The 17,450-nt window shown below is 39.5% G+C and overlaps 1 protein-coding gene across 1 annotated transcript; it reads right to left on the reverse strand.

The window, feature by feature from the left end:
* Positions 1 to 750: 750 nt before the first annotated feature.
* On the reverse strand, positions 751 to 15,471 carry nrn1 (neuritin 1). Its single transcript, XM_023326501.1, has 3 exons — positions 15,124 to 15,471; positions 8,099 to 8,246; positions 751 to 4,226 (listed from the first exon to the last, which is right to left on the reverse strand). Exons 1-3 carry the CDS (start codon positions 15,176 to 15,178, stop codon positions 4,046 to 4,048), a joined length of 384 nt encoding a protein of 127 aa, XP_023182269.1. The 5' UTR covers positions 15,179 to 15,471; the 3' UTR covers positions 751 to 4,045.
* Between the last annotated feature and the right edge of the window lie 1,979 nt (positions 15,472 to 17,450).

Consider the following 17,450-nt stretch of genomic DNA (forward strand, 5'->3'; position numbering starts at 1 on the left):
AACCAGATTATGGATTATCATCCAGGCCTTAAAATCCAGAAATGCAGCAGAGCTTCTGCAGAGTTCAGCCTTCCTGTCAGCATTTATGGATGACCTTTGACCCCTGATCTGTTCCTGTTTGGAGGGCGCCGCCATCTTGACCTGCTGGTTTCTTCTCTGTTTCTGATTTTTTAAAAACTTTGAGATTCATTTAAAAATTAATTTCCTGGGTTTGTTTCAGTCATTTTTTATAAAAGGAATAATTTCCATATAATCTGTTTGTCTTTGAGTCGACAGTTTTTCTATTTTCCTGTTATAAATAACTAAAACACTGTAAAAAATGAAGAGGATTTTATTTTTAGAGTTATTACAATTTTAATAAAAAGATCTTTTAAAATCTCTTTCTCACTGGTTTTCAACTTTAACATTTTAGAGATTTCTTAATAATTTAGTTTTTAGTCTTAATAATAATAATAATAATAATAATAATAATAATAATAACCATAAATCACAATAAATGACGTCTGAGTTTTGTCCTCCTCCTCCTCTTCTTCCTCCTCCTCCTCCTCCTCCTCTTCCTCTTCCTCTTCCTCTTCCTCTTCCTCCTCCTTCTCCTCCTCCTCCTCAGTCCATATGAGCCTCAGCTCCTCTGGGAACTCTTTTCTCTTTTCTCTTTTCTCTTTAATCTTTTCTCTTTTCTTTTCCCCTCATTAATATTAAATCAGTTTTTTTGTCTCCAGTCCAAATTAAAATCACACACAGGTTTTTTTTTTCAAACATTATGACTTTTATTCTTCATCATTTCATTTCTTCAGTTGTTTATTTGATCTTTCTTTAGGTCTATATAATCTGTAAATAATCAATCTGCTGTTTGGGATAAACTATCTCTAATAATAAAACTTTTTTCACTCAGTTTTTCTCAAAAATCCTTTTCATATATTCATGTACTGTATATTTTCTCTTCATAGATGATTTTGATAGAAATCAATCTTTTTAAACTTTTTTTTATGTAACTTCCTCATAAACAAACAAAGAGACAAACCAGCCAAGCAACAAACAAACAAACTAACCGAAGTTCACATTGTTTAGTTAGAAGGCAGTGGAAATGTTTCTGTCAGAAATAAACTCCTAATATTTATAATGTCTGTATTTCATGATGCTACTTTACTGTTGGGACTTTCCTCTTTATTCTAACACAGACCTAAAATATGTCACCGCTGATAATCTACTAAAATCACTGGATGAAAACGGGATGAAGCTAAAATGCAACAGTCATATCTCTCTCCAGCCACGGTTTATTTATTATTCATATTTTCAGCTACGCTGGCCATAACGTCTCTCCTCCTCGTATTGCTGCTCCTGATGTTTCAACAGACAGAAAATAAACCAAATAATCCCAAACCTCCACGTTCATCAGGTTTCTGTTCAGTTTGGATCTGATGGGATTTCAGGAAATGAGCACAACGTCTAAACATGGAAGCCTCAAGTTTCCCAAAGTTTAATTTTTATTGAGTTGGGAAATTGATCTTATTGCTTTTTGCTGAAACTGCAAAAAAACTGAAGCCAAGGGTAAAAAACAATGTTAAAATGATCAAATGCTAATTAATCTGATGTAACTCTCCCATAAATGCAGTTAATACAAAATCAAAATGTTAGCTAGCTTATTTAATAACTTAAATAATTTAAGTATTTGATTTATTTACTAGTACAAATGACAGGCAACGCAACATGAATTAGCTAAGATGTCAATTTAAACCTGATCTCTCCATATCGTTTCATATCGGATTTAATGCTAACAAACTGTTAGCTTACAGGCTACAATACAATTTCATGCTAATCCAAACTTTCAGTTACCTTGACCCAATTTCACAGTTTGGTTTCCAAAATATTATAAATATTTAATGTTTATTCATTTAAAAGGGACAATAAATATTAATAAAGTAGACAAGTTAAATGTTAATGTACACAAGTTCGCTAACAGGCTAGTTATTAGCAGGAGTCTCTGTGGCTAACGTAAATATAAATCTATTGTGTATTATAGATTGATATTATAATTAGCCTTATTAGGTTTTAATCCAACCTGGTAACATAGATTTAGCTTGTAGCTGCTGTTAGCTAACTTCACAAAACCTAAAAGTTTAATTTATCCGTTTGGTCAAGTTTTAAGCGACCCGTGTTATTTTAACTTTAGGTTAACATGACCAAATGTTCCAGTTTAGTTCAGAATGTTCTTTAATCCAGCCTAATCTAGACAAATCTTTAATCTGAATCATCTGGATGTAGGTAGTCTGATATTCTTAGCTAATCAAAATACACCTGATTTAGCTGCTAACTAGCTGTTAGCAAACCCTAAAACACATAGCTGTTGTTTATTTAACCAGAAGGTAGCTAACCTGACTATAATTTGGTTGATATATTATCTGATTGAACTATAATCCCCTATTGTTCTCTGAATGTATGCTACCTGACTTAGCTGCTAATTGTTGCTAGCCTAACATAAGCTAGCTGTTCCTCTGGACTCATCAGTTCGGTAAACTAATGAGCCGTTTTAACTGATTATCTAAAACCTTAGCTAACCTGGCGCTCTTAGGTTTACTTTGTGATTTAATATTTAAGCTAACGTTAGCTAAATTGTGAATCAAACTTGCATGATAAAATGACAGCATCAGGTTCAGATGCTAGCACATTTGTCTCAAAATGTTTTCTCTGAATCTGCTTTAATGTCAGATTGTTGATAAACTGCAACGTAGCTCCTGTCTGACATTAAAGTTTAATAAAACAAATGCTACTCAAGCTAACCATGACTTACTCTGGACAAACTTTAGCCACATTTAGCTCTGGCTAGCTGAGTTGATCTTGTACAAAATGAACTTTACCTTCAGTTTCTCATCATAAATGATGTAAAAATGATTATTTTAATGTTTTATGCCCATTTCCTGAAATGCTAAGACTTTCTTAGCTGATCTGTTATTTCTTTAAAAGTAAACTTACGCCAAGCGACCGAGGTCACACCAGAACCCGCAGAACGAGTTTCACTGGACCGGCATCATAACGTGCTTTCACCAAATGCAACATGTTGATTTTAATATAAATTCAGGAAAGTGTTTTTCTGATAATAGAATGCTGCTCAGGTCAAAGGTGAATATTGTCACCACTGCTGCCTGTAATTATGTAGCCGTGACCCGTTCTGCTAGCTGGTGTGACCGCGGCCTCTGCACGGTAACCGCTAGCACAGCAAACATTTCGCTAACATCCCGTCTCTGCTGCCGTGTTCAGTCAACCTGCTGCCGTTAAAATGAGAAGCAGTCCGTAGGAACCGAGGCTCTGGGTCGGCTCGATGCCTCGGTTCTGGATGGGCTCGATGCCTCGGTTCTGGATGGGCTCGATGCCTCGGTTCTGGATGGGCTCAATGCCTCGGTTCTGGGTCGGCTCGATGTCTCGGTTCTGGATGGGCTCGATGCCTCGGTTCTGGGTCGGCTCGATGTCTCGGTTCTGGATGGGCTCGATGCCTCGGTTCTGGATGGGCTCGATGTCTCGGTTTGTCTTATTGATTCTGTGGAGTTTCACTTGGTCTTGCGTTACACATGAATTAGTACCTCAGGCTAAATGGCAACCCTGCTCTCCGTCCTGCCGGCGTGTCGGCGCCGGCGAGGCCCGGCCGACTCAACATCAATAATGCATGGCTGACTTTAATACTATGTAATTCCACAATTGTAAGTTGGCGAATATCCATCAAAATTTCATCATTGTCTTCATTTCAGGTCAATGGCGTGTTGAATATTTCATGTTATTGACCTCTGGGTGAGGTGGCGTGTGATTGGACGAGCTCTCCCTCAGGGCCAACCGGGCTGCCGTAGCGCTGCAAAAATCCAATTCTGCTGTTTTCTTCTGATGAATGCAAACTCAGTCCTGGACGTCGTGTTTTTCAGGATGGAGGAGTAGCTGTCACTGTTTCTTAATTATTTTTTATCAGTTGGACGTATTTTCTTGTGTTTTATTTCTTTAACTTTGTTTTCTTCTCCTTCCTGTTAAAACGCCAGCCAAGTCAGTATGGTGGGCAGGGCGGTCAGCAGCAAGCCGAGGCCCCGGATCTGGGCGCGCCGTTTCCGCCGCCACACAGTTCAAACAAACTCCCACGGAAATTCAGGTTGCGGGATTCCTTTTTCAGTTTCTCCCAGAGGTCCGTCGCCCCCTCCTGGCAGTCGGCCAGCGCCGTTGTGGCACAGGAATGGAAGTTATCCCAGTAACTGGCGAGAGAAGACAGAAACGATTAGCACCGCAGGCTTCCGACCGGAGTGGGAGGAACCGGACTCAGAACCAAGGCTGGTGGCCGATAAACAACCTGGCAATGAAAAACCTTCTGGACTTCATGGAGTTAATGGAGTAAAAACAAAACTCCAGAGTTTCCCTTCAGAAACGCATCAGAGACGTTGGATCAGCAGAGAGCTGCTGTATTTTTAAAGTGTCATAAATGTAAGAGGAACATTAAAATATTACAATCATAAAACATTTTATTCACTGAGAAGACTCAACAATAAACTACAGACTCTAGAATAACGGCTTCATCTGGTTCAATATGATTAAAATCAATTTAATTCCTCCTCAGATTGAATTTCTTTAGTTTTTACTGCATAATCTTTAATAAAAGCAGTTTATTGGTGAAACTTTATGGCCTTCAAACAGAAACTGAGCCGACACGACGACCTCGTCTCCAACATTTAAAATATTTTAGGAACCTTCAGCTAATGAAATATTGATGAGTGAACTAGTTCACGCTGGCAGCTGAGAATATTTAATCTGTGAACATAAACATGAATAATTCAGCTCTAATCTGTTTGAACTCGGCCTTTAATGAGATCCTGATCCTGAAGCCTTGATGATTCCCGTCTGACTGGATCAGCGCCGCCACGTTAAACACTTTCATTTAAACATTTCAGATAGAAAAACTAAACCAAACACTGGAGACTGGTCAGAGCCTCACACCAGTAGCTCCTTACTGGTCAGATTACAGCACCATTTCTGGTTTGGTGAACTTTTATAATTATTCTTACAAAACAGGAAGAATCGTTTCTCGGCTTGTTTTTGTTGCTAAAGTTCAGTTCTGTGTTTCCTGTAACGTTTCCTCCCTGAAGCCTCGTTTTAAAATCCTCAGTCAGTTTTAACGATAAAATCGTTATAACAAACATGTATATCTATGTTACATCATAGATATACATGTTATATGTATGATATAACATGTATATCTATGTTATAACATTTCACTCATCATTCAGACGGAAATCTTCCCAAACGTGAGTTCGGAGTAAACAAACATGGCCGACGAGGGAGAAACGATGGCGACAGAACATCGTCCACATCGACTTCCTGTTGGAGGTGAAAAATAAAAACACATACAAACCTCAGAACTGGATTATTCTGGTTCCGTATTCTGGATTATTCTGGTTCCATATTCTGGATTATTCTGGTTCCATATTCTGGATTATTCTGGTTCCATATTCTGGATTATTCTGTCCTGCGATGAGATTTTGAGTGAAAAAATAACTTCAGTGTTGGAAAACTGCAGCGTTACGGATGAAAACCTGGACTGATTTATTCTACGCTGATGACTGAGGCTTTTACTTTTTTTTATGAGAAATTGATTCTGTTTGTGCAACAAACTCAGTAACTTTGGTGAAAATCATCTTAAACTCTCTTGGTAAGAAGCTGATTTTCTGGTTTTCAGTTTTTTATGTCTGTTAAACTCAGATTAACGTTATAATCTGAGTCAGAACCGAGAAAGTGTTGGTGAGATCGCAGAGAGCTGCTCAGTCGCTTGGTGTTACTCCACAGCGCCCCCTATAGGCCCAACATGATAACATGGTTCTGTCAACCAGGCGACTCCATTAAAGCTACATAATGAGGCGGTTGACTGTCGGACGCTCCGGTAACTGCCTGACGCTCCGGTACTGTCGCCCCCTGGTGGCCGGTCAAGACGTTCCACCTGCTTGTAATCCAGGTGATTTAAATCCCATCAGTTTCCTACGGTGGCCGACAGGTGCAAATGCGCAGCAAAAGAGAAAACATGCAAACAAAAAAGAAGACACCCCCGAATGAAATGCAGCAAATAAAAAGAGAGACGCAAACACCCCCGAATGAAATGCAGCAAACAAAAAGAGAGACGCAAACACCCCCGAATGAAATGCAGCAAATAAAAAGTGTTGAAAACGGAAGTGCTCCAGACCACTAGGGGGAGTCAAAGAAAATAGTATTCATTTCTATGGGACCAGATGCAAGATTCAGAGAAAGAAATTTGAAAGAAAGTAAAGGTATCTCTCTGAATCTTGCATCTGGAAAGTGTGATTATTGTGAGAAGTCTGAAACAATAGAGCATGTTATTTTAGAGTGTTGTAAGTATGAAGAAGAGAGAAGATGCATGCTGAGAGAGTGTGTAGGTATTAAAGAAAGGTTTAATTTAATAGAATTTTTGAGGAGAGATTTCGGGAGTAGACATATTCAAATAATTATTCGGTATCTTAAAAAAACAAAGCTATTTCATAGGATATGAGTAGAGCAAGTTGGGTGTGAATGTGTAAAGAATATCAAAGAGGGGTATATAAAGCTATAAGCAAGTTGGATAATATAAGCAGGTGTGTATGTGTGGGGGTATGTTTAATCAGGAGTTAATGGAGGGAAAAGGTAGAAAGTGAAAGTTTATAGACCATCTCGAACCACACTCCATACTGGTAAGTGGCGGTAATGCTACTGTAAGTTTGTTGCCAACCGCCAATAAATACCAAGAAGAAGAAGAAGAAGAATCTTGCATCTGGTCCCATAGAAATGAATACTATTTTCTTTGACTCCCCCTAGTGGTCTGGAGCACTTCCGTTTTCAACACTTTTTGTTTGCTGCATTTCATTCGGGGGTGTCTTCTTTTTGTTTGCATGTTTTCTCTTTTGCTGCACATTTGCACCTGTCGGCCACCGTAGTTTCCACATGTGGATTAAATCCTGAGTCGAACAACAAGCTGGAGATAAAACTGAGTTTCTGTGTTTTCAGTTCTCCTCTGTCTTTCAGGCTTCACTCTCTTGGTTTCATGTTTTATTCATATCAGCCATCAGCCGCACTATTTCCCATCTAAATATATTTTTACTCTTTGGCCTCATTTTCTGCCTCCTATTTATTTTCCTTCATATTTTCTGCTGCTTTTCTTTGTCTTCCTCCTTTTTAATCATCTCCTCTTCATCGCTTTCCGCCGCGCAGTTCATGTAAATGCGACACCAGCCAGCTGAGCGACGCGTGCTGACACACACACACACACACACACACACACACACACAGCGTATCTAATCCAATCTTCCAATCTGCTCTTATTGATGTCGACCTGCTGACCCGAGTTGTGTCCAAGATACATCTCAGAGCAATTAACGCGTGTGTGTCGGTGTGTGTGTGTTGGTGTGTGTGTGTCGGTGTGTGTGTGTCGGTGTGTGTGTGTCGGTGTGTGTGTGAGGAGGCGTATTAACACCCCCCACACACACACTCTCCCTCCTCCTGCCACGCCTCAGCAGCTCTGTGATGGAGCCGTCACTGCATTAAAAAATCATGTGTTTGTCTGTGGGGGGGCAGGATGGTGGTGGGGGCAGTTTGCCATCTGGTGCCTCCCCTGCCCCCCCACTCTGGGTGAGGGGGGGTCACCCCCCCCAGGCCTGCAGGTTCTGTTGCTCATATTGTTTCATCTGAAGCGTCTCTCACTAATAACTATAGAAATAATCTGTTTGCTTTATTGTGACGTCAGAATCTGATTTAAATGAGTTTAAACTCTGAAATCTTTAGATCAAAGATTTAAGGTGTAAATGAAGCAGCAGCAGCTTTAAGGTGTTTCTGCTTTTTATCTTTTCACTTCAGTGTCAAACAGTTTAATGAAACCATCAATAATTCCTCCAAACAGGAAGTGGATCTGAACCGAGTCCAGTTTTGTTTCCATCTGACTGGAGGTGAAATCCTGAGTCAACTTTTAAAATGTTCCAAAATGATCTAATAAATCCTCTTTCATTTAAAGATTCTTTAAATGTGAAAAGTATTTTTGGTTCTGTAACGTGTCAGGAGACGATCCGTTGCTCTCCTGTGTTTGACTTGAACTTACGTGCAGATCTTGTTCAGGCTCTCTCTGTCGTCCAGGTCCTGGGGGTAGTTGGCCATTTCGTCCCCCAACCGAATCAGGCAGTTTGAGAAACCTTTAAACACCGAGTCGCATTCGCCAGCACCGACCAGCACCGTCTGCAACACAGGAACTGAGAGAGACCAAACGGTTTAAAACACCGTCTGCAACACCAAGAGCTTTAAAAGAAGAAGAAGAATTACTTTATTCATCCCAGCAGGGAAATTATTTTGCAGTTACAGCAAGAATTTTTTATACACAGATTAACACACACACGACAGGAGCTGCGTCTGCAGGCAGCCAGCTGAGCCGGCGCCATTTTTGAAGGAGGACATGCGGCAAAGGTCGTCGGAAGTCGAACCCGCGACGTCCACGGGTCTGAGGCCTCCAAATGTGGGGCGTGCTAACCCCCTGCGCCACCACAGCACACCGTCTGAACACCAAACGGTTTAAAACACCGTCTGAACACCAAACGGTTTAAAACACCGTCTGAACACCAAACGGTTTAAAACACCGTCTGCGACAGGAACTGAGAGAGAAACGCGGTTAAACACAACGTCTCACTTTGATTAGGAATAAATTCATGTAATTTAACATAACAGATTTTATTGATCGCTGAAGAATCGACCTATTGAGTCATTTTTCTGTTTTAGGTCAAAGGTCAAAGGTTGAAAACATTCATTGACTTTTAATCACATCAGATATAATAACTGTGTTTGAACTCGGAGGTTTTCAGTTTTCACCTGTAAAAAGAGGAATTTCCTTCAGAGAATAAAACGGTGACATCATCACAGAGAGAAAAACCATTAAAACCATTGAAACCATTGAAACCATTGAAACCATTAAAACCATTGAAACCATTAAAACCATTGAAACCATTGAAACCATTGAAACCATTGAAACCATTAAAACCATTGAAACCATTGAAACCATTAAAACCATTGAAACCATTAAAACCATTGAAACCAGTCAGAAAGATGTTGGTAAAGTAAAAGAGCAGGAAGATGAGGAAACGTCGACAGAACCTGTAGAAAGTTTTCACACCCGGATCAGTTCCCTCAGTTCTTCCTGCTGAACTCCTCCAGCAGGTAGTGAACTGTCCTGGGCTTTGACTAGGCCACGTAGCTTCAGGTCATTTTCTTGCTGTAAAGTAAATATTTTCTCTTCTCTTTTGTTTCTCTTAAAGGCCGAAACGTTTCGCTGTGGAGTTCTCTGGTTCTGAACGGACCTTCCAGAACCAGAACCAGCTGCACTCACTGGGACGTTACCAGCGCCGACCGGATGGACCTCTGTTGAGTTCGGTCAGTCAGATATGTTTATTTAATCATCATTATGTCTCTTTGATATTAACGCTTTTATTTTGTAAATATTTGGCAACAAAAGTAAAACCTGGGAATCAAACCGACAACCTGCAGAATAATCCTGGTTTGTTTTGTTGGGACTGGATCAAATAAAATCCTAAAAACATCTTCACAGCTTTTCATGCTTCATATCAGAACCAAATCCTGCAACATGAATATTTAACGTCCATCTTTACACGTTTTTAAGCTCCAATTATTCTGTTTAATATTTGATGAAAAGAGAAACTTTGACCATTGAAGTGAATTTAAGAGGAAAATAAAAACTGGCTCAGAGTCGGAGATGAAAATCTGATAACAGCAGAAAATATGAAATATTTCTACCACAATAATCACAAACAGGAAGTTTGACAGAAATGGACAACAGAAGCTCCTTAACTAGCATAGCTAGCTAACAAGCTAGCTCAAAATTATTCATATATGTAAAGTTTTGCATGTTTATGTTAAATTCATATCCTGCTTGTGTTTCCATTTTTCTCTCTCTTTCAGTCGTTTGTTGTTTACTTTCCACTGTCTCAATAAAGTTTATTTACATAAATATGAAAATGAATATTAATATTAATATACATGAAGAATTCAAAACTTTAACACAAAAATTTAATTCGACTGAAAGATTTTAAAACAGTTCAGTCAGTTAGCGCTTTTGGCTTTAAGCTAAGTGCGCTAAACATTTTTGAAGTTAGCTGAAGCGCTAAAGTTAGCTTTGCTATTAGCAATTTGAATTTAAAGAACATCGGCGGGAAAAAACGTTTTCAGTTAGCAGAAACAGAGAAGCTTAAATGAATGTTTAAACTTCAAACTTTAATGTTTTTAAAGCACCAAACTGAAAATTAGATCTGCTGTTAGCAGGATGGATGGATGGATGATGGATGGATGGATGGATGGATGGATGGATGGATGGATGGATGGATGGATGAGAGTTTTCTGTGTCTACTTAAAACACTTTATTCCATGTTCTGACTGGACATTTTCTGACAGTAACTGGAACATTTTACTGGGTTCTGACCCGGAGCGTCTCATTGGGTTCTGACCCGGAGCGTCTCATTGGGTTCTGACCCGGTCGGGCCTTTAACCGGCTCTCTGGGTCAGAACCGACTCGGTCATGTTGAGACATTCAGCAGCTCAGCTGGACGTTCAGGTCCCGACTGGTGAAAGGTTTTAATCAGGCGAGTCGGCCGCCTCCCTCATTCACAGAGACACACACACACACACAGAGACACACACACACACACAGAGACACACACACAGAGACACACACACACACAGAGACACACACACACACAGAGAGACACACACACAGAGACACACACACACACACAGAGACACACACACAGAGACACACACACACACAGAGACACACACACACACAGAGACACACACACACACACACACACACAGAGACACACACACAGAGACACACACACACACAGAGACACACACACACACAGAGACACACACACACACACACACACACAGAGACACACACACACACAGAGACACACACACAGAGACACACACACACACACACACACACACAGAGACACACACACACACACAGAGACACACACACAGAGACACACACACACACAGAGACACACACACACACACACACACACACACAGAGACACACACACACACAGAGACACACACACACACACACACACACACACACTCCGCCCAGTGAGCTCGTGGTTCGTTAAGCTCAGGATCGTCCTGATTGATTGGTTTGGATAAGAACCGGCTGCGGTCCGGTTCCGCTCCGTCAGATGATGAACCAACACGGCATGACGTGTCGGACGAGACGCGGCTGTTAGCAGAGGTCAGAGGTCAGGGAGGGGGGGGGCGTCCTGCATGCAGCAGATTTAAATGTTGGACCTGAAGCATCAGGAAAACTTCAGAGACTCTCAGGAGGCTCCCTGAGGAACGCCAGGGCTTCTAAACAGCAACAGGAAGTGCTTTCAAAATAAAAGCTAGAACATTCTAAACGGTTTAATTTGTAGTTTATTTTAAAGATACAGAGCTGCTCTACCTGTCCTGGTCTGAACTGCCAGCAGGTGGCGCTATGTGGATAGTTAAAACCTGATTCTGATTATTATTTCTGCTTATTTTGATCATTAAAACATTAAACTTACCTTCATGAGCTTCAACACACACAGCGGAAACCGTGTTAGCGCTAGCAGACGAGCTAGCATCTGCTCTTGGAGCTGCAGCCAATCAGAGCCCAGGAAACGGAATGGAGCTCCTGGATTGGCTGCTTTGCTAACAATCACGTCTCTAGTCACATTTTTATTAAAATGCTTTACAGATTTAATATATTAAAAATCTGCAAAGTTTCTGTGAAAAGTTTTGAGCCACATTTCACAGGAAATACATAAATATTTGGGCTAAGAAGCTAACTGGTTGCTAACTGGTTGCTAACTGGAAATTACAAAAATAAACCAGAAAAATGTTTTAAAACTTTTAAATCTTCTCAGCAGATTTGATTTTTTTCTGTCTGATGTGAAAAATAAAACTGATCCAAATCCATCAAGTGTTATTTCATTTTATTTTGGAAGGTTTTTAACAGGAAGTGACGTTTTAAACGAACGTTTTGTGTTTGAGACGCTTCAGAAAAAGTTTCAGTTAGAAAGAAGGAAACTGATCAGCTGATGGAGGATCTGATCAATATGAATATTGAACTTATTTACATATTTTAATGGAAACGCAGCTTTATGAAACGTTACGACTCATTTTTCATATTTTCTCTTCTTTTTCTGTTTCTAAATTATATTTTCAGTTATTATGTTGAATTATTAAAACATTTTGGCTAATTTTGATGCCAAAGATTTAATTTTTTTAGTGTTTATTTGCCTCTTTAATGTTTTTCATATTTTGTAATTTAATTTGTTCGTTTGGTTCAAGTTTTAAAAATTTCTTGATTAATTTTTCAAAATGTTTTCTAAAGTTTTATGCTTTAAAACTTTTAGTTTAGGAAAAATTCAGTGCAGCTCATTTTTTATTTAGATACAATTTTCACTTATTGAATTATTAATGAATCTAAAATCTGCTGTGAATCTTTTTATTAGTTTTTCTTTCTACAAATGAAACATTTCAGGACCTCAACGTTTAAATCTAATTAAACTTTTCTTTTTAGAAAAATTATTTTAATCTCTAAATGAATAATTTTAATGATTAATAATTAATATTTGTAACGATATTAGTGACAGGTTTATGTTTTTATGACCAAATGAAATTCTCTGACTTTAATGAATTAGTTTTACTAAAACGTTTTTAGTGCAGCTCGTTAAAATGAGGCTCAGATTATTAATTTTTTACAGTGAAATGAATCAAATTAAATAGAAAATTTTTGATCTGTTTGAAAATATGATTATTTTTTATTTTTATTTCTGTTTTTCATTTTAGAAGAGTTAAAAGAAAAATGTAGAAAAATCTAAATCAATGCTAAATAATTTTCTGCTAATAATTAAAACCAAAATAAAACCATTAATAAATTAATAAATGTGAATTTTGGGTGAAGAAATTATTTTTTAAAGGAGTTTAATTTTAGTTGTAAAAATTATCATTTAGCTCAAATAGTTTTATAATAAACATAATTTATATAAATGTTTAAATCATAAATAAATCCGATTTTTAAATATTTTTCTCGTGTTTTCTGCCTGTGACGTCATTTTCTTAGACATGAAAGTGGATGAATGAGTGAAAGTGTTGGAGGCATGACATCATCATCATCATCATCATCAGGTTCCCCTCCGTGTTTTATCTGCTTAATAATAATGAAGATAAATTTATGACTTTAATGTTTAATGAATCTGTAAGAAAATAAATCTAATATTTCATTAATCTGATAATTTTTCTTCTCTCTCTCTCTCTCCTCTCTCTCTCTCTCTCTCTCTCTCTCTCTCTCTCTCTCTCTCTCTCTCCTGCTTCCAGAAACAAACTGGGAATTTTTCCAACATTCCCAGTTTTTATTTCCGTCCAGTGAAACCAGGACGGTCCCGCGCAGCGCGGGGACGCGCACAGGTTTTATTTATTCGTTTTGATTTTATTTTCGTTCACGCCTCCCATGGAGCACTCATTCACACACACACACACACACACACACACACACACACACACACACACACACACACCTCGTGAAGCAGCATGTTACACCGCGGACACACCCACCATTAACAGCCATATTTTTCCTGCATGATAAACATCCAGATATTTGTTTTATTTTGACAATAATTTTGCTTAAATTAAATTTTATTTTCTATTTGAATTTTTTCTTTTTATCTTTAAACTCATTAAATCTTTAAATCATCATACAGTTTCAGGTTTTTAACAAGTTTTCGATCTAAAACTGGATTTTCATCCGTTTTCATGTATTTTTAAAGGTTCGTGCTGCAGCCGAATCGGAACCGAACCACGCTGCGGGGATCCGGACTCAGAGAACCGGATCAGTCCCGATCAAAGCTGATTCTAACGGGCTTGTTAAATTCAGGCCAGCCGGTCGATTTTATTCGATCCCTTTGCACAGATTCCGCAAATCCTCCCGCAAATCCTCCCGCAAATCCTCCCGCAGCTTCACCGCCATCAACCCATCAAACGGTCCGGACGGGTTCAACTGAGTCCTGATTCTTTTCCTCCTGAATCTGAACAAAGGACACGGATTCGTTCGGACTGAATAATTCAGTTTTTCTCTTCCACAGTCACGCACGGGCTCACGGGCGCGCGCACAGCCTCCTCCACGGCGCCGTTACGCAACAGAAACAGAACCAGGTTCGGTTCGGAGGTCTGAGGCGGTCAGCCGCAGCCTCCGGGGACCCGGTTCGGTTCTGCAGCCGAACCGAGCCGGCAGGCCCGGCACGGCCCGCTCAGCACGGAGCAGCCAGATGATGGTATTATTGTTATTAATATTATTATTATTGTTGTTATTATTATTACAAACTGAAGAAGGTGTGAAACCGTGCACGAGCAGGGCGCGTGCACCAACGTTTGTGCGCGCGCACTGAGGAAAATTACGGAGATAAATTTACATGTTTTATTTCTGTTTGATGTTTTTCTGTAGATTTAAATTTCGATTCAAAATCATCTTTTTTTCCGGACAGTCGCACTGCGGCGGGACACCGACTAAACCCTGGAATCCACCGTCTAATATCTGGATTCTACCTGTTATTTACCACCGCGTCATCGAACGAACTGAAATGCATCTTCGATCAGTTTTTAAAAATAAAATAATAATTCAATCAAGATCGAAGCAGATTTTAATTTTCACATTTTTAAGGTTTTTAGGAGAAATTCCGCAGCAAAACAGCCTGGGACGAACCGAGGAGGAGGAGGAGGAGGAAGGACGGAGTAAAGAGGAGGAGGAGGAGGGTGGAGGGGGGCATCCCCCTTGTTAACACACACACACACACACACACACACACACACACACACGCACGCACGCAGTCTAAATGTGAAGTGAATCCCGGCTGGAGCCAAACTGGAGGAAACTAATCGCCAATATTTCATTTTAAGATAAAAACTGAAATCAGGTCTGGAGCGAAACCGAACCAGAAACCAAAGAGTTTCCTGAGCGCGCGGGAGAAACGAGCAAAAATGGGACCGGAACCGATTTTAAAGAGAAAAGATTCAACAGAGAAGAAACGGAAAGTTTCCGCTCACCGACGTGAAGAGCCAGCAGGACGGTGAGGAACCTGGAGCTCCAGCTTTCTCCCATCCTCCGCGCCGCGTCTCCGCATCAGAGCTCAGAGTCACAAAGTTGGAGAGCCGCAGAGGAGGAGCCGCACATTCCCCGCACAAAACACAAACAGGCGCAAACAGAAAATCCACCGCGGCGGAGCCCCGCTGCTGGCCGGCCGCTCCTCTTCCTCCTCTTCCTCCTCTTCCTCCCGCTGGATCGTCCCTCCTCTGCAGAACTCTGCGGGTTGGTGCCGATCCGCTCCGATCCGCTCCAGCTCGCACTCCGCTTTACGCGTCCCGAGTGAGAAAAGAAAAGACAGAGAGAAAGCTCCTCCCTCCATCCCTCCATCCATCCCTCCATCCCTCCATCCATCCCTCCATCCATCCATCCCTCCATCCATCCCTCCATCCATCCATCATCATCATCATCATCATCCTCATATTTTAGGATCGTTTCCTTCCTTTGGTTTATTTTCAGGACTTGATGACTAAAATGTTCTGACTGAAATAAACAGATGAATCACAAACTAAAATAACAAAATGTGTTAATTTATGACAAACATTATAAAAAACTTAAACGTTGATTTAAATAATAAATCAGATTTTTGCTTTTAGAATTAAAATGATTTAAATATTTTAATTTTCACTGATTTTTATGTTTTTCATTTAAAAAAAGAGAAAAAACGTTTCAGACCCAAAAGTTTTAGTTTCCTGCATTCATGAGATCAGAACATTGTTTCATTTCTGGTTCTGGTTCTGGTTCTGGTGGGCCCAGCAGAACACAGTGTCTTACTTCAGTGTCTTCAGTTTGGACTCTTCAGAAACTCCCCGAACGTTTTCATTTGGTTCTGGTTAATGTTCTGGTTCTGGTTCTGGTTCTGGTTAATGTTCTGGTTCTGGTTTCTTCCTGCTGGATATTTTTCCAGTTTTCTCATTTTCTGATGTTTTTCCTGAATCTAAATTTTTCCAGTTCATTAATTTTTTCTCCCTGAGCTTCGGACCGACGGCTGCTGGAGGTTTGAACCAGGCGGGTCCAGAGTGGGTTCTGGAGGCCAGAGTGGGTTCTGGAGGCCAGAGTGGGTTCTGGAGGCCAAAGTGGGTTCTGGAGGCCAGAGTGGGTTCTGGAGTCCAGAGTGGGTTCTGGAGGCCCGGCATCCTGCATGTTCTAGTGTCTCCCTGGTTTAACTCACCTGGATCCAATGATGATCATTAGAAGAACTTTTACCTGCTGAAAGGTTGTTAAACCAGGGAGGAACTAGAACATGCAGGATGCCGGGCCTCCAGAACCCACTCTGGCCTCCAGAACCCACTCTGGACTCCAGAACCCACTCTGGACTCCAGAACCCACTCTGGACTCCAGAACCCACTCTGGACCCGCCTGGTTTAAATGTTTCACCTTCACATCTGATGGTTTTTGCTTTTTCTCTGGTTTAAAATCCTTCTGATGAGATGCAGAGTCACACAGCACTGCCAGTCAGCTGGCTGAAACAAGGCTGCTGCACTTCCCTCCATTTCAATGAAGAAAAATTCTGTTTGTAATTTTTTCCTGGAGAAATTAAATTTTTTTATAGACATAAAAAAGAGGAGCACAAACTTAGAAAAACTAATTTGTGTTTTGGGAACATCATGATGTTCTAAAATGTATTTATAAAACTATTTATTATTAACTGTTGCAGATTTCTCTGAAATAAAAATGAAATAATATTTAACAACTTTCTACATTATAATTTGTCCCTTTATGTAAATAAAACAGATTTAATTTGACTGACAGAATAATATTTAATCACTTGGAGTTTTGTTAATGTGGCCACATAAAACCATTTTATGGGCCAGTTTTGGCCCCCGGGCCTCCAGTTTGACACATGAAACTGTTGCAGAGATTCAAACCAGATTTTAGGTTTCAGACTAATTTATGATTCAGTTTTTATAAATCAAATTATTGTTATTAATGTTCTAGGAACTATTGAATTGAACTTTAATAAAATGGAACCATAAATCCATTTAATAAAATGAACTAAAATGTGTAAATTGGCAGCAGTAGGATTAATTTTATCATTTCAATAAACATGTTTGTACATAATAATCATTTATCAATAATAGTTTGAAACATTATTTAGGCCCATAACTCATAACTTCACAGTTATTAGTTGCATTAAATTGTTTTGCAAAAAGGATTTAATTAAAAAATAATAAACTGAGAAAACACAAAAGAAACATTTTAAAATTTGATTTATTCTGAGACGGTTACATTTTATTCAATGTTTCAACAAAGATACATTTAAAAAAATAACATTTTTAATATTTAAAAG

The sequence above is a fragment of the Xiphophorus maculatus genome, chromosome 21 (assembly GCF_002775205.1).
Source record: "Xiphophorus maculatus strain JP 163 A chromosome 21, X_maculatus-5.0-male, whole genome shotgun sequence".
Classification (NCBI taxonomy): Eukaryota; Metazoa; Chordata; class Actinopteri; order Cyprinodontiformes; family Poeciliidae; genus Xiphophorus; species Xiphophorus maculatus.

What these genes read in the sequence shown, in the direction of transcription:
- nrn1 (XM_023326501.1), bottom strand. Translation starts at nt 15,178, where the DNA reads ATGGGAGAAAGCTGGAGCTCCAGGTTCCTCACCGTCCTGCTGGCTCTT. An exon ending in CCTGCTGGCTCTTCACGTCG is followed by an intron (nt 8,247 to 15,123) that starts GTGAGCGGAAAC and finishes GGTCTCTCTCAG; the next exon opens with TTCCTGTGTTGCAGACGGTG. An exon ending in AGCCTGAACAAGATCTGCAC is followed by an intron (nt 4,227 to 8,098) that starts GTAAGTTCAAGT and finishes TTCTCTCGCCAG; the next exon opens with TTACTGGGATAACTTCCATT.